The 22068-nt window shown below is 42.8% G+C and overlaps 2 protein-coding genes across 2 annotated transcripts in view; one reads left to right on the forward strand and one right to left on the reverse strand.

Annotated features, from left to right (window-relative positions):
- LOC106546597 (tubulin alpha-1B chain) overlaps positions 1-22068 on the reverse strand; it is a 78016-nt gene that overhangs the window by 52430 nt on the left and 3518 nt on the right. The window lies entirely within an intron of this gene.
- LOC106546601 (tubulin alpha-1C chain) overlaps positions 1-22068 on the forward strand; it is a 62718-nt gene that overhangs the window by 35090 nt on the left and 5560 nt on the right. The window contains exon 2 of the mRNA XM_014063507.2: positions 15248-15355. Coding sequence (XP_013918982.2) covers positions 15248-15355 — 108 coding nt within the window. The remainder of the gene's footprint in view (positions 1-15247; positions 15356-22068) is intronic.

Here is a 22068-nt window from a genome sequence, read left to right on the forward strand (position 1 = left end):
TTTGATACCTCCTGTGCATATCTGGAGATTGCAGATTGTTCTGAAGGAAAGCGCTTACTAATTCAAGTGCTAGAATTTCTCAAAAATCCTTAATTTTGTATTGCCATGAAGCTAAAGAAATCTTTAGTTGTCTATGTTTTGCCAATAAATCAGTAGTGGCACAAACACACCATTAATTTCCTTCAGTTAGTATTTCTGAAGCAAAAGGTCCTTAATATTTATAAAATGATCATCCTTTTATGGGGGTGGCACACAGGGAACGACTCAAGATAATGTTTCTTCTTTGCAATTTTTATTTGCAAAAAATTACAGTTTTGTGAATGACCGGAGACCATTAGTGCATCAGTACAGCAGCTCTTCATTCAGTTTCAATCCAGAAGATGAAATGGCACTGACCGCATGACACTGCCCCTGACCAGCAATCCTAGAGACTGGGGAAAACTGGCCCTTCGCTCTACCAGACCTGAATTTCATTCTGGTCTTCTGCTCTTCAGGGGTCTCTCTCCTGGTGGGGACGTAGCAGGGCTGTTCTCAGATCTTATCAGTGGTGGGTTCCTATCAATCTGGACCGGTTTGGCTGAACCAGTAGTGGTTTGGTGGCCTGGGTCGCTGGAACCGGCAGCAACTCAGGTCCGCCACGCCCCTGAACCGGTTCTCTGGGCGGCGCCATCTTGTTTTTCGTTTCTGCACATGCGCAGAACAATTTTTATTGCACTGCACAGGGGTGCACAAATTGCGCCCACGAGCGAACCGGCATTAGTGCCTGCCACAACCCATCCCTCAATCTTATGTTTTGAGGATGCACAACCCATGAACAACCAGCATCTAATTTGCCAGCACAATTCTCTCAAGAGCGGAGAGAATGATTTAAGGGGTTAAAATACAAAGTAACTCCATACTTGGTTTCCCCCTAGTGATGGGCATGTGATGGAGGAGTTGGGGGTGGGGGGATGGGAAGGATACTTTACTCTGCAAAACCAAAGTTATTTCAGCCCTTTCCACTTGATTATGTCTCAGCATTAGTGGCTACTTGCTCAAATGGCTGAAGAAAAAAGCACAAATCTAACACTGAAAAAGATACCCTGTCCTTTTATAGCCACTTAGTTAATTCTGCTCCAGCAGAGAATTTCTCCCAAAATATCTCTTTTTCTTCTTAGCAACTTGCCACTTAGCTTTGTAGCATGGCTACTCTGTCACAAAGGCTCAGGAATGAGTGCCTAAAAAACAAATGGGAGAAAGTAAAATGTAATACAATTTCACAGTACTGTAGTTAGATTTCCTACTTTCCCAGGTTTTTTCCCCCCTGGTAATCGGATAAAAAATCAAGAGATCCAAGGTCTCTTTATGATCATCCGCTTGGAATGAGGAAAAACTAGGTCATTATGGGGCTGATGTAACTTTTCCTGCTGTTCGATGCAGTGCAAGAGAAACATGTAAACTATTATCCCTATATTCAAACAAAAACACGGAAAGATCTCCGGCCATAAGACTCCTCAGCCTAATCTATTCAAGGTAGGCGTTCAAACACAAAAGGCAATTTGGATCGGTTTTTAGTGAGTTCTCTCATGTTGTAAAGCTGAACTTCATTCATGATGGAAAGTCTGCAGCAGACACTTCATGACACACCTTTTCCACATGTATCATTCACCTGCTTCAAAGGTTCAAACTTTTGCTTTGTTGAATTGTGGACTTTCATTTCGTCAGTTGGGCTCTCTGCCAATTCTAATTATTTTTCTTCATCTGCTAGCCTTTTTCTGTTTTCAGCTACTCAGTTCCCTGCCTTGGTCTTCCAGGCAGATTTCAACCTGTTGTGTTTGGAAGGCTTCTCTTCTTCCTCGAGCCCCTGTTTTTATTATGCTTCTTCACCCTCTAATTTATCTTCCTCTGTTCTGTGATAACTCAGCCAAAGGCAGATCAAGATTAAAGCATCCATAAGAGGGCAAGGCAGGGAGTTTTACCTTTCCAGCATGTGGGAACAGCTCAGCTGAGATATGTCAAAGGATGCATCACAGATCAAGTCGTAACTTAATATACATACCAATGGCCAGTACATTTTGATACTGACTACAGTACCTAGCGCAGATAGAAAGCATGCTTCATGATTTGGGGTTTTTGTTTGTTGTCAAGTAGCAATCCATCATGGGGCAGACAATGATAATATCAACCATGACAATGGTAGTCACAAGATATACTGACCCACCATGTAATTTGTGTCTAAGTATATTGTACAATCAAATAATTGAATTATGTCAAAGTAAAACATGGTTCAATGAAGCATAACATAGCATTGAGGATGTTACCTAGTTTGGATTTTGAAATGTCTGCAAGAAAACAACCAAGCTCAGACAGCACCAAGGTTCCCCCCAATTTCAATCCTAAGCTACAAACATTCTTCCTTTAGCATGAATAAACTTGCCATGCAGTCACTATAAATATGGGTTGAAAAAAGATCTTCCACTTTTTCCCATGGCAAAGCATTGCCCTCTGACATCCAGAGTCAAGAAAGGGAGTTTTTTGTTTCTATAAATTCCTTTTCATGGAAACTCTTGCGAGCCAAGCTGAGGGATTAGAGGCTTGTCAGAAAAGTAAAGCCCCATAGTTTCCCCCTGTTGGCATTCTTGGCTTAAACTGGTATAATAAACCAGCAAAATCCCAGTATTGGATCCTTGCCCAAGCTCCCTATCATGGGCATGGCATTGTCCCCTTTTCCTTGTTCCATTTCTTATTGCCGTGCTTGGAACTTAAGAAAATCACTGCCATTTTCATAATATTCATACAATATACAAACTGTTATCTTTTAGTTAGTGATGATTGACCTTGAGAAATAAATATGAAGACAACGTGTTCATGTGAAGGATGTTAACACAATTTATTTTTAAATGTTCCCAGCAATTATAGACAACCCCAATCGGAATGGAACATCAAATCCTCAGTGCAACCTTTTACGGACAAAACTCCAGGAAATTGTCTGTTCCCCTCCCTCACCAATTCCTGCAGCCTGGGATTTACACATTCCCTGCCCATGTTTTTCAATTAAATTCCTGTTTTGCTTCAACATTTATCTTTATTTTGAAGTTCCTGCTGTGCAGGATGGACTTCCCCATGTATAAACCTTCTGCATTGTACGATTACCTCTTGAAAAGAAGAAGCACTGCCAATTAGAATGTGATAATGAAAGCTGTAAAAAAAAGAACCATGATGTTGTATTTCATGGTAGACTTTGGGGCTTTAAAATAGGGAACATGCATTCTTCAAAATAGCAAAGTGCATGCTTCCAGAGCTAAACAGCCTTTTCCAGCTGTTCTTCACAAACTAACTTGTTCTCAACTGTAACCTTAAAGTGTAAGCCAGATTTCCCCAAACTTGTTTCTTTAAGGTGTTGGTCCAAACAGCAATTCTGGAATCTCCGGCTAATATAGCTAGGCACTAAACTGGCTGAAAATATTGGGAAATGTAATTCAACACATTGTGATGACATCAGATAGGAACAATTGTTGGAAAGATTTGTCTGGGCTATAGCATTCTCATGAAATATTAGTGACATAACAGTTATCAACTGGTACTTTGCAACAACTGCCTTATAAAATGATATATATTTGGTAGATCCCCACCCCCACCCCGTTACTTTAGTTTCCTGTTAATGCATGTGAGGGGACTGAAATCACTTCCCATTTTTACATCGCAACACTGCATTCTTTGTTGACAAGTTTCCTTAGGAAATCACACAAGCACAAAATCTTATCCAATCTATCTAGATCAAGGAACAGAACTACTCCCACTGAGCATAGATCTTCTAAGCAAATGACGACATACAAGTAGTTACTGTAAATAGCTTTCTGGTGAAGGTTCTCCATCCTCAATAAGGTTCTAAGGTCATTTTTTTAAAAATCACAACAAAAATGCAAAATGGGATTGCAGTTACTTTACCGTAGTTATAAGTTCAGCTCACTTCATTTTTGGCTTAGTTTAAGAAAAACGATTTGTATCTTTGTCATTTCTGGTATAAAGGGCCATTCACTTTTTTGTAATAATTTCATATGTCACGATTATATAAAACTAGTTTAAGACCAAAACAGTGTCATAGGGGGTTCTAGAATCATATTCACTCCCCTGTAATTTGGAGTGGTTTAAGTTTGCTTCTTACATAAATAAATCTTAATTTACCCATACTGAAGGCAGGAAACTATAGTAGAAAACAATAAGCAATTCTTTTCCAGAGGGAAATGTTATTGAGAGGCAACTTCAGAATAAGCTGTGTCATCCCTTTCCTGCCCTAAATGGTCAGATGTGATGTTTCCAGTGATGGAACAAATGCCTGGGAATGGAGAAGAATCCAGAATTCCATTGGATCCCACAATGCTTAATTGAAACATTGGTCAGAGGAGACTGAAACATTGGCAGTGGACTTTGAAACGTTAGATAAAGAAGGCCTGCCCTACAATTACAAGGAATGCTGAGTATGGACAGAAGTATAAAATCTGTAACAAATCACATATAAATGTAAATTAGGCTCCCTGATTAATGTGTGTGAGAATGTGAATGTGTGTGGAGGCAGTCTTGGCTAGATGTCTTTGCACAACCATTTCCAAGCTAGAAACTTAGTTCATGCATTCCTTCACATGCAATTCATGACCGTTGCATTCAAAATGCATCCATTGTAAACTGAATGGATCTCTTGATTGCAGCCAGTGGAAGACAGAAGAGGTTGATGGTGAAGAAAGCAGAGTTTCCAAGAATAGAACCTGGCTGCCAACAAAATAACCTATGTAGATGTGCACATGAGCTCATGATGTGGGTTGACATATCTGCCTTTTCATCTGAACGCAGTTCAACACATTGGCTGTCCCAGCTAGCTAGAGTTATGCTGGCATAATATTCAATTTCTGGGTGGATCCTGGGAATTAAGAAAGTATCTGAGGGCATGCTATGTGCAGTCAAGGAAACTTAACCAAAGACTATCTCTCGGAGCCACTGAGAGAATAAGGCTCTTAAATGAGAGGTCAGGCCAACGTAATTTTTCTTTCCCAAAGTAATTATCTGGCTTGGCTTTCACACAACTATTTTTATAGCTGTTTCTTGTTAAGAATACATCTTACGTGCTCAGGTCAAAAAAATTATTCTATACTGAGAATTTCAACCAAAAATATCTGTGTGGAGTTGGGGATAGGACAAGGTTTATGTAAATATGCTAGTATATGAATAACATACTGTTACATTGAGTGTTGCCAGTTCTCTGGAGGCATAAATTTGAAGTTCAGTTTATAAGAGTATGTCATGCTACGTTATACTGTGACTGAGTGTGTAGACTGACCCTAGTCACTAAAATAGATTCATAGCTTACCATTATAAGGAAACTAGTTTAGGATTGGTGCCTATTTACTTGCTAAGATCAAATGCAGAAATATAAAACTGCAGCATCATTCCTGATGGTCCCAAAGGTGCTTTTTCAGAAGGCAACTGGACTTTGTTTTTCTTTGACTTTCACCTCTCATCCAAGAAGTTTCTTCAGTTCTGATTGGATGGTGGGGAATGGAAGGATTTATATTCCTTGCAGACACTGGTCATTTGCATCCTTTTAGAGAGTCCTTGAGGCCAGTTGGAGGTTTATCTGCGTCCTTAGGGTCACCTGAATAGTGCAAATAGGTGTGGACCCTTCTTGGCTGCAGGATGTTTTCTGCCCTGTGTCCTTTCTCTGTTGAAGACAGCCACAGGCTGTTGGGGATGAGTCTGTGTTTTCTGCATCTCAAACTGAGGTACAGATGGTTCCTTTAGTCTGCATTTTTTTCTGGAAGTCTGTTCATCTCCTGCACCATTTGAAGTGTGTTCATCCCAAAGTGCTAAGCTAAATGTCAATGCAGATTATCAGACATCCAGATCATGATTGTCCCAAAGGTGCTTTTTCAGGAGTCAATTGGATTTTGTTTTTCTTTGAAGATGTTTTGCTTCTCACTCAGCTCTGACCAAGAAGCAGCTTCTTGAATGAGAAGTGAAAGAAAAACAAGGAAGTCCAGTTGCCTCCCGAAAAAGCACCTTTAGGACAACCATGACCTGGATGACTGAGAATCCCCATAGACATAATTTTCTGATAATTCATCTACAAGCACTAAACAATATTCTGCTTCCATGTATACTCCTTCCTATCCTCTGACCTTTTATATGTTCCAGTAACAGTAACAGAGTTGGAAGGGACCTTGGAGGTCATCTAGTCCAATCCCTTGCTCATGCAGGAGACATATACTAGGGATTCAAAATCCTCATCTATGGGTTGCATGATAGATGGATTAATTCTCATAATTACAGCAGCATCTGTGTCATATTTAGCCACAGCTTAATTAGATTGCAAGGAATGACTTCCAGATTGGCTTCTATATTTTCTTTGCAAAGAGTTAAAATATTCTATTCACAGCTGAACTAAGACCATTTCCTCCTTGTGGTCTTTGAGTAACTTATGGTACTTGACCATGCCTAAGTTAACATAAAGATTCAGCCGTCATTCAATCCTTCACTCAACTTTTTCCAGTATATTTTCAATTTAGAATCTCATGAGAAATCCTGAAGATAAATCTCTGCCTAAAAAGGCAGCCAGTCCTGTTTTAGCCTAAATTTATATTCAGATCTATTATCTTACTTATATGGTAATAAGTTTCATACTCAAAATTGTTTGTGTTCATCCAACCCTCTCTTTCCAAGATCTCCTCCAAGGAGATCTTGCCTCCAAGGTTATAATGTCTGTTTTTAAAACATTCAATTGTCAGTCTTTACATTGTGATTATTTATACATAAAATAACCAATGTTCTCTTAGCAACATGTGCCTGGGGTATTTTCCAGAAATAAATTTGATTCTGGCAATGTTTCTTCAAAAGAAAAGCAATCAAATGTGTTTGTAGAAGAGAATTAGGCAACATTCAGATCTACAACCTTGAGAATTACTTTAATTACTCTGAAATGATAGACTGACAACGTTCTAGTGCAGGGGAAGATTTTTTTATAAAAGGAGAACAGGCATAACCAGTGCTTGGATGAAAGCTATTTAAGAATCCTTTGAACATTGCCTTGAGATTCCTGGAGGAAAGCTAGAACAACGTGAGAGAACCAGGTCTAAAGTCCTAAAGACTTATTCAAAGGACACGCTTGACTGAAACCCCTGCTAATAATCTGTGTAAGGAAAGCACACTATATGTAGAAGATCCTTTCTGACAATTACACCCAAGTAAACATAGCCAAGACATGAAGTAATAAAACTCACATCTGAAGGGATTTTAGGTGTCAACTTATCAATGAACGTCCTTGCTTTTTTCTGTGCTATAAGCTCTAGAGGATTTAGATAACCACATCAATCGGAGCTCAGAACAAAGCAAGAATATTATATCCATTCAGTGGCTGTGTTTGCATGACATTTATCCATGGTTAACCATGGTTTAGTCAATCACTGAATTATAAACTAACATACTTGTTGGGTTAACACAGTACATATCAATAATCAATAGCATTTTAGCTTATGGTGGCATGCAAAACCAAGAAATATATTCCACGATATGTCAAAACATGTTTTCTCTAAGCAAGGTTTAATAGAACACAATTAATTCATACACTGTCATAAGCTAGATTTAAAAATCATACTGATGATTTATGATTGTAGTCACACAGCACCCTGAGCCTGATTGTGATCTGTTTCACATTGGCTTTGTGTACTATGGGAACTCATCTATAACTTTAATGGGGAATGCAGTGGCATATTTATAGAGGAGTACCGGTATCTGCAAATGGGAGCATTAGTCCAATTTTCCTCAACTTTTCAACTCCAAGAATCATGTTGGCTGAAGATAATAAATTGTAGGTCAACACCTTGGGAAAGAAGCTTGTTAGATTATTATTAGTAAGTTTCCTTTACCCATTATTTGCATAACACTTACTATTATTAGCCATGGTTTACTTAAGTAACTCCATTATCTGGGTTCACATGACACATGATGCTGAATCAGAAACCAATTACACGACCAGGTCTGAAGAAGGCATTAGACTAAAATATATGAATCCACAAAGATTCTCCCTATATGCTGTCCTTTTGTTTTTTTCCAATTCAGAGACCAAAACTTAATTAACCTTGTTAAAGGCAAAAGAAGCAAGAGTAGTGGAAATAGATTAAATGATCCTTTCCCATTCAAGTAGCCAATGCCAATTTGGAGAAAGAAAGAAAGATAAAAAGTAGCAATCAACAGACACCGTTATTAAGAACAAGCATCATTCTTGGGAGGAAATTTAAAAAGCAACACTAGATAAAAGAAGAACATATTCTGACACGGCCCCTGCTATAATAAGAGAAGAACAAAAACAAAATCATATATACTTCTTTCTTTCCAGACTTGTACAATTTTCAACATATGCTTTGAAACAAAGCCCCCATTCAGATAACTGTCAGGATGCCAGGCATCGTCAGAAGGTCAGATTAAACTACAATCCATCAGTTCTTGAGCTGGCAGAAGATTAGGCTGGTACAAATTGTGGTGCTCTGATTGCCAATATCTATTTTGTCCCACTAATGAGACTGGAGAGAGCTGCTGACCTTACTGTTTTAATGTGGGACAAGTTAATTGGTGGGTTCCCTGACTCAGTTTGCCCTCCCTCTGCTGGAGGAAAAACCTTCAGCAGATTAATAGAGTTGGAAGGGACCTTGCAGATCATCTAGTCCAACCCCCTGCCCAAGCAGGAGACCCTACATCTACCTCTACCTAGGATTGAACTCACAATCTCCTGATTGTGAGGCAAGTGCTCCAATTTCTCTTTAGAATCTATGTGAGGCAGATTAAGCAAATTCCTTGACAGATTTGGGATGTATGTATGTGGTGGATCTCTGTCCTGTAAGTCAGCGGATTTCTGAACATGGATCTAGCATGTTTCTAAAAGAGCACTAAGCCCAAGTCAAAAAATAGCCCAGCTGACTGATCCCAGTTTTAGGAGGGGTGCAGAATAAAATGGACAGAAGCTTTTCTAAGTTCCTGTTCAAGGTGCTCCATGCAACTTCAACCCATGCCAGCAGCCATGGCTTTTTCTATTGGGGAGACGGTTACCTTTATAGCTTTTGTTCTTGGGAGGGGTGGAGGACAGGAAGAGTGGCTGGAGGGGATTGGAAAATCAAGCAACAGTTAAAGATTCCAAAAACCCTGGCTGAGGTTCAGTCTGAAAGGAGATTTTTAGTCATTGGGTTGGTGAAATGAGATATTTTTTATTATTATTTTATTTATATTTAACCTTTATTGCTTTTAAAAATAACTCAGCAGAGAAAACACACCGTACTCCTTCTGTTTTCCCCACAAGAAGCCTGTGAGATGGGTTGGGTTGGGCTGAGAGGGAGTCACCCAGCCAGCTTTCATGCCTAAGAATTCACATTCTCCTGGCTTCTAAGCCTGGTGGTGCTTTAACCACTAGACCAACTGCCTCCAATATCTCAATCATCATTGGAACAGCTTGAAGGGAATCCATCAGAGATTTGCCTCCTTTGTGGCACCTCATTAGCTGCTCTTGTATATTCAAATACCACCTTTCCTAAAGACTGGCACCATCAGAGCAATTTATGATTCCACCATACAGTACAGTTTCTTCTCCTAACAATTACCTTTCCTTGACCCCAAATATTTTGTTCTTTTCAACACAAATGTGGTAAATGTAAAGGAGTGGAGAGATGGCCTTGGAGAAAGAACTGTTAAGTAAACACCAGATCAGCCCTGAAAGAGAAAAGGGAGCCAGAAACAAATTCAAGATTGCCTTTCAATCTCTTTGATGAAAGAAGGGGGAAGAGAGACAGCCTCTCTGCCAGGTTTTTAAGATGCTCTCATTAAACCTGGCAACAATAAAACAAAGTACCAGAGGGGATTTATTTGGTCTTGGCCATTTTCACTCGGGCACTAGGAATGCCTCTTTTCCAAAGGAGTGCAATATCTGTGTATATCAGGAGCCTGTATATAGGGCAGTGATGGCTAACCTTTTTGTTATTGGGTGCCAAAAATGCAAGCATGTGCACACGATAGCACATGTGCGTGCTGGCATTCAATACAAAGTGCACTCCCACATGCACATGGTGCACATACACACACACACTCATCCCTCACACCCGCCGCACTGCTCGCCTACAAGCTGAGCTTAGCATTTCCTCCAGGGGGTGGGGGAGGCCGTTTTTGCCCTCCTCAGGCTCCGGGAAAGCCCCCGAAGCCTGGGGAGGGTGAAAAATGGGCCCAATGGGCCAACTGGAAGTTTGGAAATGATCAATTTCTGGCTTCCGGAGGGTCTCTGGGGGGGCCGGGAGAGACTTCCGGTAGGCCTGTTGGACCTAAAGCCTGGGGAGGGTGAAAAATGCCTCCCTTGGCCCACTGGAAGGCTGAAAATCAGCTGGCTGGCACACACATGCGCACTTAAGCTGACAGCTCAGATACTGGCAGATATGGCTCCGTGCGCCACCTGTGGCACACGTGCCATAGGCTCGCCATCACGGATATAGGGTATACTGTATATAAGAGTTTTAGCGAGATGAAACATATGAAGAACAGTTGCAGGAATTGAGTACAAATAGTCCTTGACTTACAACAGTTCATATCATGACTGTTCAAAGTTACAACAGCACTGAAAAAAGTGATTTATGACCATTTTGTACACTACCATTACAGGATCCTCATGGTCATGTGATCAAAAGTCAAATGTTTGGCAACTACGTATGACACTTGCAGTTCCCTGGGGTGGTTCCACCACAAAACCGCGATGCCCTTATCCGCGCCGACATAAGTGCGGAGGCAAATCCGCGGCGTCCGAAGCGCTAATAAAAAAACGACCCTACCGCCGCGACAACAGCGCGGTGACAGAAGGGCGTTCTACATGCTTCGTTCTTTGCCTCCAAAGGTAGCCCTCCTCCTCCAGCTGACAGCGGCAGCGGGCACGGGGCAAAGCGGGCTGCCCAGCAGCAGCAGCCCGCGGGAAGGGTCCAGCACAGCCGCGGGGGGCATCAGGAAGCGGAGGAGGACGTGGCAGCGGCGGCGGCTGAGGCTCTCCCGGGCCGGCGAAGCGGGCTTGCCCGGCAGAGGCAGGCTGCCCTCTTCTTCCTCAACAACATCTCCTTGGACGGGCGGCCTGCGCCGCCGGCGCCTCCCCCGGAGGAAGAGGCAGGGCGGGCGGCGGCGGCTGAGGCTCTCCCGGGGCCGGCGAAGCGGGCTTGCCCGGTGGCGGCGGCCGCCCATCCAAGGAGATGTTGTTGAGGAAGAAGAGGGCGGCCTGCCTCTGCCGGGCAAGCCCGCTTCGCCGGCCCCGGGAGAGCCTCAGCCGCTGCCGCTGCTGCGTCCTCCTCCGCCGCCAGCGTCGGCGGCCCTGCTCGGGCCCCCCGCGGGCTTCCTGCTGCCCTCCGCGGCTGAGCTGGACCCTTCCCGCGGGCTGCTGCTGCTGGGCAGCCCGCTTTGCCCCGTGCCTGCTGCCGCTGTCAGCTGGAGGAGGAGGGCTACCTTTGGAGGCAAAGAACGAAGCATGTAGAACGCCCTTCTGTCACCGCGCCGTGCCTGCTGCCGCTGTCAGCTGGAGGAGGAGGGCTACCTTTGGAGGCAAAGAACGAAGCATGTAGAACGCCCTTCTGTCACCGCGCCGTGCCTGCTGCCGCTGTCAGCTGGAGGAGGAGGGCTACCTTTGGAGGCAAAGAACGAAGCATGTAGAACGCCCTTCTGTCACCGCGCCGTGCCTGCTGCCGCTGTCAGCTGGAGGAGGAGGGCTACCTTTGGAGGCAAAGAACGAAGCATGTAGAACGCCCTTCTGTCACCGCGCCGTGCCTGCTGCCGCTGTCAGCTGGAGGAGGAGGGCTACCTTTGGAGGCAAAGAACGAAGCATGTAGAACGCCCTTCTGTCACCGCGCCGTGCCTGCTGCCGCTGTCAGCTGGAGGAGGAGGGCTACCTTTGGAGGCAAAGAACGAAGCATGTAGAACGCCCTTCTGTCACCGCGCTGTTGTCCCCGCGGTGATGACGCGCGATGATGACGTCGCGACTTTAGTGACGCGATTTAATCTCCGCTATTTTGCGTAGCGCGGTTTTGTCGTGCCACGCCCTGGGGTCATGTGAGTATCTTTTGTGACAAGCAAAGTCAATGGAGGAGCCACATTCACTTAACAACTACGTTACTAACTTAACACATGCAATTATTCACTTAATACTGTGGGGGGGAAAAAGTCACAAAATGGGGCAAACTCACTGAACAAATGCAACATAAATTTTGGGCTCAGTTGTGGTTGTAACTCAAGGACCATCTTTATGTCTAGTCTAATGAAAAGGACTAATGGTGACGATAGCACTCTTTAAGGGGCTGCCACAAAGAAGAGAGTGTCAGCTCTCTTGAAGGCAAGACAAAAAACAATGGATGGAACTAATCAAGGAGAGAAGCCAGGTAGAACCAAGGAGAAATTTCCTGACAAGTAGGGAAGGAGGTGGGGAGAGCAGTGGAACAGTTTGCCTCCAGAAGTTGTGGGTGCTCCATTACTGGAAGTTTTTAAAATGAAATTGGACAACCATTTGTCTGAAATGGTATAGGGCTGTGATGGCAAACATATGGCACGCATGCCAGAGGTGGCACGCAGAGTCCTCTGCGTGCTGGTATGTGTACTGTCCAGGTCAGATCTCCGTGGCATTTTCTTTTGTGAGCTTGTTCCCCTGCAAACAACGAAACAGAAGCTCACAAAAGAAAAAGATCTTACCTTTTGCCACACTGCCCATGTTGGGATGCCCTGCTTCTCGGTGGCCAGCTGGTATTCAGGTATAGCTGAAGAGCACGTGCACGCACACCTGTTTGGGCATTTGTTGTCTAAAAGGTTCGCCATCACTGGTATAGGGTCTCCTGCTTGAGCAGTGGTTGGATCTCCAAGATCCCTTCCAACACTGTTATTCCATATACCAAAAAGTAATGCCTATGTGTAAATAAGAAATCTATGGGACATCTGACAAGCACTTCAAAAATTTCTGCAAGAACAAGATGTTTGGTCTTTCCTGAAGCCCAGAATTAAATGATCCTGGAGGGCAATGCTGGGAACTATTCCTACAGGATCCAGATGTGAAGAAGAGATTGGACAGCAATTTATCTGAAATGCTATCGGGCAGGGGTGTGAAACTGGATGCATCATATTCAGATCACGCCCATCCCAGCTCCGCAAAGGGGAAATCGCTGTGAAAAGTCATGTAATGGCAATGTGACACCATGAGTTTGACACACATGGCCTAGGGTCTCCTGCTTGACCAGGGGGTTGGACCAGAAGACCTCCGAAGTCACTTCCAACTCTGTTATTCTTTATTCTATATAGGAAGAGCTGAGCAAATCCCAGCCCGATTGTGTCAACTACGTCAGTGAAAAAGTATTGTAGATGCAAAACCAAATGTGGAGGAGAAAATATTTATTTTAAAAACTGAAGGAATTAAAGATGGCTTTAGACTGCCTTGGGGATATGGTCTAAAAAGGGGGCATATTCATACCCTGGAATGAGGAAGTATGAGGATGAGATCACATAAGCCACTCCTCTCAGGTAAAGTCAGATGGGATGATGCCACACAGCTGAATAGCGGAACTGCAGCCACATGGACAGATGACATCACCTGTGAGTATGGTATACATGCTCAGATAGGAAACAGTCTCCCGATTGGCTCTGAGCATAGGCAGTTTTGCTAATTCTGTATATTATCCCTGGGCAATAAGCAGGCAATTCCCATCTGGATAATGAACTGTGTCTGAGGTTATGAATTCCACCAAATTCATGAAAACAGTAGTGGTGGAGGTTGCAACCTGTAGCATCCCTACAATGTTTGGATTTCCAGCCCACTTCTACGTGAGAGCAACTTTTACTAACTGCAGTAATGGTTTGGGTGCCTCTGCAGAAGGAAGCTGTAACCCAGACACTATCTGCACAACATCTGAACCAGCAATTTAATTTAACTCAGTTGAGACTAGCTTTCTGTGTTGTGTAGCAGCACCCAGTCCATTCCTTTATACCAGGGTCCCCCAACGTGGCATCTTTAAGACATGTGGACTTCAACTTCCAGAATTCCCCAATCAGCCATGCTGGCTGGGGAATTCTATAAGTTGAAGTCCACAAGTCTTAAAGTTGCCAAGTTGGGAGACCCTGGTATAAAGAAATGGACTGGGTGCTGCTACACAACACAGACCCTGCTTTCTACCATCCCATTAACACCCCCCCCCCCCAACCTAGCTTCAGCTAAGTCAAACCAAAATTACCTTAAGGAATATGTTACAGGCCATTAAACCACAGCCTGATCATTTTGTCCTGGCACACTTATGTGACTCCTTAGCATGTGGTGTGAACCCAGCCATGGAAAAGTACCCTGAAAAAGCTACTGGATCAGCCTGCTGACAGGGAGGGTTGTTTTTTTTTTTTTTTTGAGATAATTGAAAAAAGGGTGAGTATAACATTCTTTTAAAAAAGGCAGCTGTCTGTCATCACAAATATTAAATATTTCATGAGGGCTTCCTGAAGAGAAGCTTCGTGTGACACAGAAGCCCTGCTCGTTTGACCTTCTTCCGCCAAAGATATGCCGCCGGGGCTTTGTTTCTGCCGCAGCGGACCAGCCCCGCCATCTTTTCGGAATGTGCAGCGACGGCACTTTGCGAACAGGGCGGCTCTTCCCGTCCCTGGCTCCCGATGGAAGTCTTTTCTTCAACAAGTCGCCGTCCCTTTCTCTCGCCTAAAATCCATAAATCTGCCCAGTTGCTTCCCCGGCTTCGCACATCCCTCCCCCCCCCCCACACTAAAAACCGGAGAGAAGAGGCTACTCTGAGAGAAACATTTGCCTCGGTAGCTAAATTCTACCAAAGAGAAATGCCTCGCTGCGTTTCATACAGTGAGGCGTCTCGGTTTTCCTGGAAACAACACTTTAGCTAGACTTAATTTCTTTTGTTAAGTATTTTATAGCATGATCCGAAATCGACGGCGAAGTCTCTTCTGGACCCCCGGGGGTGGGGTGGGGTGGAGAGCGCGTGACCCACCCGCTTTGGCGGCCGCCAGGAGGTGCAGACATGCCCCCCCCTCTCATTCTATCCTGCGCATGTCATTCCGTTCAGATTTCTGGACATTCGAACCTGCCAATTAGGCGGCAGCTGAAGGATGAGGAAGAAAAAGTAGAACCTGCCTTCCTCATTACCTTCCCCATTAACCACGCCCCCTTGCCTTAGGACACGCCCAAACGATATAAAAGGCCTCGCCCGGGGTTGTTTCAGCCCCAAAGAAGTTTTGGCTCACTGACGGCTTCCTAAACGGGTCGATTAGTGAGGAAGACTCGACCCGTTTTCGTTGGAGGTGCTTTCTCCCGGTATCTCGGTTTCCACGAAACATGGTAAGTGAACAAAGGATTCTCCGAAAGGGTTACTACGCCTTTCACCCCCCCCCTCCCTGGGGGACACTAGCTTCAACTGCAGTTTTTAAAGCATTCAGAGACCCCAGTTCTGATCGGTAGAAAGAAGCGGCTCCTAGCTCCGACTGATAGTGGCAGCACGCATGACCGCCCGCATGGATGGATAGAGAGATAGATGTTGGGACGTTTCCTGCAGGGTATTACGCCCATCAGAAGGCGGGAAGTAGTCCCTGCGCCGGTTCAATCCCGCTTCGTTGGGTCATGACACCCTCCAAAAGTATTTCCCTCTCTTGCGTCTCGGCTTTACATATTTTTCGTGGTTGAAAGAGTGGAGGTCTATCATTGGCTTGTTTGTTGCTGCAAGACAAATCATCCATGATATTTAGAGATAAGCAGTTGGAGGTTTGGAGCTGATAAGAACAGACTGAGCTGTATTAGACAGTTTTGAATGAGGGGTCCACTGGTGCTTTCTCAGCTTGGTTGTTTTTGTTGCAGGACGTTTCGTTACCCGAACTAAATTAACCTAGTTTGGATAATGAAGCGTCTGCAAGGAAAGCAGCCGAGCTCAGAGAGCATCAACGACCGGTCATTCCCACCCCTAGCTACAAATATTCTCTTTTATCGGTATCAAGTCTTGAATGCGGCAATATCGGTAATTACTCATGTCAAAAGCTCTTAAGATCTTGAGCAAGACTCCTGTAAAGGTTCCCCTTGCACATATGTGCTAATCGTTCCCGACTCTAGGGGGCGGAGCTCATCTCCGTTTCAAAGCCGAAGAGCCAGCGCTGATGGAAGACATCTCCGTGATCATGTGGTCGGCATAAACGCCGAAGGCGCACGGAACGCTTTTACCTTCCCTCCAAAGTTGGTTCCTATTTTTTCTACTTGCATTTTTACATGCGTTCAAACTGCTAGGTTGGCAGAAGCTGGGACAAGTAACGGGAGCTCACTCCGTTATGCAGCTCTAGGGATTCGAACCGCCGACCTTTCTGATCGACAAGCTCAGCGTCTGAGCCACCGGGTTCCATGAAGCTCCTGTATCCTCACTTTATTCTTTCCATGAAATGGATGGGCAACTCTTGCCCAAATCTTCCAGGCTTTGTACAGCACAGAGAAAGGTGACTGTCTCTTTAAAAAAAGCTACCAGTAGGAGGTGGCCTAATAGGGAATCTTTATCTTGCTTTTAGGAGCAGGATGTGACGATGCTTCAGTCTTGTGACTCATCATCTTTGCCTTCATTTTTCATAGATACCTGTTGAGTCATTTTTCTTGGAAAAGGCAGACATTAGCATATGAAGTTTCAAATCCTGTTAAACAACCCACGCTGCTTTTCCAATTTTTTTGAGTGTCTACTAATTTTTAAAAAAAAACCCTTTTCTAGGTAATACTTCTCCCTAGCAGGCATGAAAACAATAAAAACAGGAAGTAACAATATTGCAAAATGACCAGCATTAGCACTTTAAGCCACATTTTAAAAAGCCTTCCTTAAACATCATAATAAAGTATTATAAAATGAAAGAGGCCACGTTTGACCTTGAAAACATGTGGCTTTGCTATTTGCTGTAAAAGGCTTTGAGAGTATTGCACAAAGCCAGTTACAAATAGGATTAGCAGAATTTTTGAATGGATCTGGTGCATATATGATGTCCAGGCCAAATCAAATCAGGACTGCAGAGCACCATTGGATACCTTGCAGTGGTGACAAGATTTTGTGGAAGATGCATCTGGAACATACTTTAAATTGACATTGTTCAAATACTTGATCTGAGGGATATATTTTTTTAATGTTAAGTTTAGGCAGGAAAATGGTGTTTGTGTTAAGGTTAAGATAAATTGCTGTTTGGTTTAGTATAAGCTGATGATTGACTTCTTTTCTTAAGGCTCACCATAATTGAAGTATCTGCCATCTATTTGAAAATAGTGTAGACTACATCAAATGAAATTATATTCTAGATGTTTTTGCTTCAGTTTCATGTTTCAAGATACATAGGAATTTTGAAATTCTTTTACTTTGTGGTTTTTACTGTATTGTCTCTACTGATCTCATGCCAAGCCTTCTAGAAAGATGCACAATTTTTATAATAAGAATTCCAGATGTTTCATGGTGCTCTCATAAATGAATAGTTAGTATTTACTTACAACAGGAAGGAAATAAGTTGCAGTGTTTGTGCATGTTTTTTTTAAAATCTGAAGCAGCTTCGGAACTCTACATTTTGGGTATAAAGTAGTGTCAATCCAGCTTTTAGGGATTTGGGACTAACATTTGACACTTACATTAATATTCTGGGCTCAGAATAATATGATTTCATCAAGATCTTAAAGATCTGGATGAAGCCACCCAGAGTCACCTTGTAAGGGGAGATGGGCAGCATAGAAATTTAATTAATAAATATCTTTGGCTCACAACTTCCAATCATCTGCACCCAAAATCACCTGTACCCATGTTGGTTGGGAATACTGGGAGCTGTAGTATAGGTCAGCTGGAAATGGTTAAGTTGGAGAAGGCCGAGCTATTTTAATTTTCAGGCTGTTCTCCCCTACCCTTTCTTAGTGCTGAATGATAAGATACTTGCATTGCTTTCCTGAAATGACTAATATGTTTAGGTGGGTCAGGCCTGAGGATACTCCTGAATATTCCCTTTGATGCACGGACTAGTTAAAACAAGCCCATTCCTGCTAGGATTCCTAAAATAGTTTGCTCCCAATAGAAGAGAATATATGTAGCTCAAGGTTAAACTGGAGTCCTTGGTGCTCTCTGAGCTTGGTTGCTTGCATGCAGGTGTTTCATGATCCATCTAGGTAATACCAGTGCAATAGTACATGGAAACATCTTCAAGCAACCAACCAACCAGGTTCAGAGGGTTCCACCACAAAACCGCGGTAGACAAAAGCGCGCTCGACAAAAGCGTGTGCGTGACGTCATCACAGTGCGACGAAAACATTGCGCTGTGATCGATAAATGTAAAATTAAAGCGAAAACCTTACCCTAACCCCCCAAACCTAAACCTAAACCTAACCCTTAACCTAACCCTAAACCTAACGCTAAACCTAACGCTAACCCTTAACCTAATGCTAAACGTAACCCTAACCCTTAACCTAACACTAAACCTAACCCTTACCTTTATGTGAATCGGCTTGCTTTAATTTTATTTTTATTTCAATTTTTAATTTTTTTTGTCACGCTGTGATGACATCACGTACACACTTTCGTCGAGCACGCTTTTGTGGACCGTGGTTTTGACGGGTCACGGGTTCAGAGAGCACCAAGGACTCCATTGTTTGTTTCCCATTATGCAGAAGGGTACTGAAGTAGCTTTCATAGTAAGAGCCATGTGACACTGTACCCTCTTTGGGGTTTTATTGAACAAACCTCTCATTATAACCTGAGTCACAGTACAGCATTTCCTCATTTTCCTCTGATTTGGTCAGCGGCACAGAAAATCCAGACGAAAAATCTAAGAGTCCCGTTTCTTCTAAAGGAAGCTTTGTCTTCAATGCTACATATTTTCTTTTCATTGGCTTCATTGTATAGTCTCTGCAAGGGTTGCCCTAAATTTGCATGTAGAAGTCTGCCTCCTCCACACTCCATAATGTCCCACTCCAGAGCTGCTTGTTTAAAGTCATTTCTGGGTATGTGAAAGGCTATGGATGCTAGTGCTAAGAGTATATGAAACCTAAAGCTTCTGCTAGTAGTTGATAAAAGAGGGCCAGGACATGATGATGCTCCTGGCCTCTTCTTTGCTAAATACAATGTGTTGCAATAGTCACAGTGACTCAAGCAGGTTTGAATCCCACCCACAGCTTCTATTGCTGATAAGAAACGAGCAATACAGGCGTGTCTACCTTGCAGATGATTGATTGATCATATACTGGTCTGACTGTGCATTATCCTCAACCTAAATATGGTTTGTGTGTGAATTAGCAGACTGGGCAAATCTTATTTATGGATTATTCCACAATGCATGATGGCTAACTGGGATATCTGAAAGTTGCTGAGGATTTATGTATGAGGTTGTCTTCCTTCAATCTGGACAGACTTTTGTACAACTCCAGGTCAGTTCCTACTCTTCTCTGTCAGCAGCATAGTCATTAGTCATGTCTGGAGGTTATAAAGTATAATTACTCATTACAGGTCTGATTTGATTAACCTGGGGTTGTTGAATAAATCATGGTTAGACAGATCACACAATATCTTAAACCATGCACTGAGGTTTACAAACCACAATGTTGTACAATATATTAAATTGCAAGGAGTGTTCCTTGGTTTTTGGTGAAGCATCTTGTAGGAGATTGACTATCATCCATTGTATCTGGTAGACCTCACATTAAGAAAGGTTGACTCCTTTTGCACACAAAAAACACATTCAGATGCTATTGCTACTGTATTGGAGCATTGTTGTTGTTGTTGTTGTTGTTGTTGTTTTTAGTCTTATCTCAATTAGTTTTTTCCCATTTCTCTCCATGTTTAGTTCAATAAGATCCATAGCATTCATCCTCAATTAACCCATGTGTAAAAAAAAAATTCTGAGACCCTTTTCCTAGCTGGGACTTTGCAAGCAAATAAGATGCAGAGCACACAGTTGATGGAAAGGAGGTGATCCATTGACTCAATCAAATTTGCTCTTGGGGGTAGACTACAGAGACTTTGTTTTATAAGGGGACTGGTCCTTGGTGTGGTCTTGGGGTGTATGCGTTTGTGCATGACTGTCAAAAGGTCAATCTTAGTTGTCCTTCCTAGTGTCTGTTGGCTTACCTTTTTGTCGTGTAGATGGTGGGCAGCCTATTTGTGGTTGTGGGGAAGTGTGTGACTGGACAGGTTCTTTGGTTAATTATTCTTGTCTGGGTACTTGGTTTTGGTACTTGGATTCGGTACATTATCAGTTGATAACTTAGTAAAGGTGCAACTTAGCAACCTATTGTTACAATGTATTCCCCATAGTTTCCAGTCTCAGTGAATCATGGATTTGTGTTAACAGTTAAGGGATTGCTGAGACAGTAAGAGAAAGTAAAGTTACTTTGGAATAAAGAATCTCCTATGGTTGTTATTAAAAATAAATAAAAATCTTTCCACAACCAAAGTAAAAATTATTGAGGAATCCATTGCAAGCCTGAAAAGGCCATTTAAGGAGGCTATTACAAAAAAGTGCCAGGAATCTTTTAAATAAGCTACAAACCAAATAGGGGATCTCTATTGGCCTTATCTTATTCAATAAAGAGCACTGAACATTTTGAGGAAATTCCTCTTTTTTCCCAATTGCAATAAATTATGGTCCAATTGTGGACTCCTAATATGGTCTTCTTTGTGTAGGATTGAATCCTCCTTTTCCAAGGCTGACTTTTTTTCAGCTCTTGACTTCCAAGTGAGTTCTTGAAGATGGATTGAGCTCCAAAGTGACCATCAAGCCCTCCCTCCAATCCTTGTGACAGGCATAAAATTGTGCTGTCCATTGCCTGCTCCTTTGAAATAGCACAGTGATGCCTGACCCTTATCCCTTCAAACAACACTTTTTAAAGCCTTGCTGTTTAATCTAATGCCTTGTGTGTTGTGAGCTAGATGATGACAGAGCCAGCAGATTTAAGCTGGTTTGGGAGGTTTGGGGGTAGGGAGTGAAGAGACCTTCTAAGTTTAGGATCAAAGTTGGCTTTAACTATTGTTACAATGATACTAGATGGCTATGTGGACAAAGTAACTTTATTTGTGCAATCAGGAACCTTCTCGAATTACAGAAAGCTTGAAGCAGCCGTGTTTTATTTCTTCAGAAGACCAGGAAGGCAGAGATGTAATTCCAGCATTCTCTGCTGCTGGTTTTAACCCTGGTTTGCTTATACTCAAAAGTATTTAAAGCCATAATTGGACTAAAATTAAGGTGCATTTCTAAATATTTTGAAAACGGTTTTAAATATCAGTACTCTGGTGTGCCAGTTTTAAAGACTGACATTTGAAGTTGGGGGGGGGGGTCAACTCTACTCATGGGAGCTTCTATATCAGGGGTCCCCAAACTTGGCAACTTTAAGACTTATGGACTTCAACTCCCAGAATTCTCCAGCCAGCATAGCTTGTGGACTTCAATTCTGGGAATTGATGTCCACAAGTCTTAAAGTTGCCAAGTTTGAAGACCTCTGTTCTATATAGTGCACATAATTGCATCTCAGGATAACGCTTGCTAGGCAGGGCTTCACATTCAGATACAAAAAAGTGTTTGGAGTGTACAGGATAACAGCTGGAACATTTGATTGCAATACTTAAACCCGCTGGTCATTTTGTGGGATTGTGCGGCAGCTATGAAGAGCAGCCATGTGAGTCTGGAAAAAGATACAGCTGCTGTAAGGTCCAGATATTATATTTTGCCTTCTTGCACAAAGGAAAGAATCCTTTGGAGATCAAGTCTGAAGTGCTTGCAGCTCCCATATTCAAGGTAGTTGTTGAATATAGCTGATGTAGCTGTATCCCCCCCCCCAAAAAAAAACATATGTTATAAAGAGACGCTGCACCTTTTAAAAATGAAGCTAATGACACTTTTAATCTTTCCTACCCAATAACCTGTGTTTGAATACTGGTTTCTGTGCTTTTCATTGTTGAAAAATAAACTGGAGTCCAACCTCATAGTTAATGCGTTCACGGTTTTAAGAAAATGCCAAGCTACCATATTTTTCAGAGTATAAGATGCAACCGAGTATAAGATGCACCAAAAAAA

This window comes from Thamnophis sirtalis, unplaced genomic scaffold (assembly GCF_051295495.1).
Source record: "Thamnophis sirtalis isolate CommonGarterSnake01/CBP01778 unplaced genomic scaffold, rThaSir2_p1.2 scaffold_3, whole genome shotgun sequence".
Lineage (NCBI taxonomy): Eukaryota > Metazoa > Chordata > Lepidosauria > Squamata > Natricidae > Thamnophis > Thamnophis sirtalis.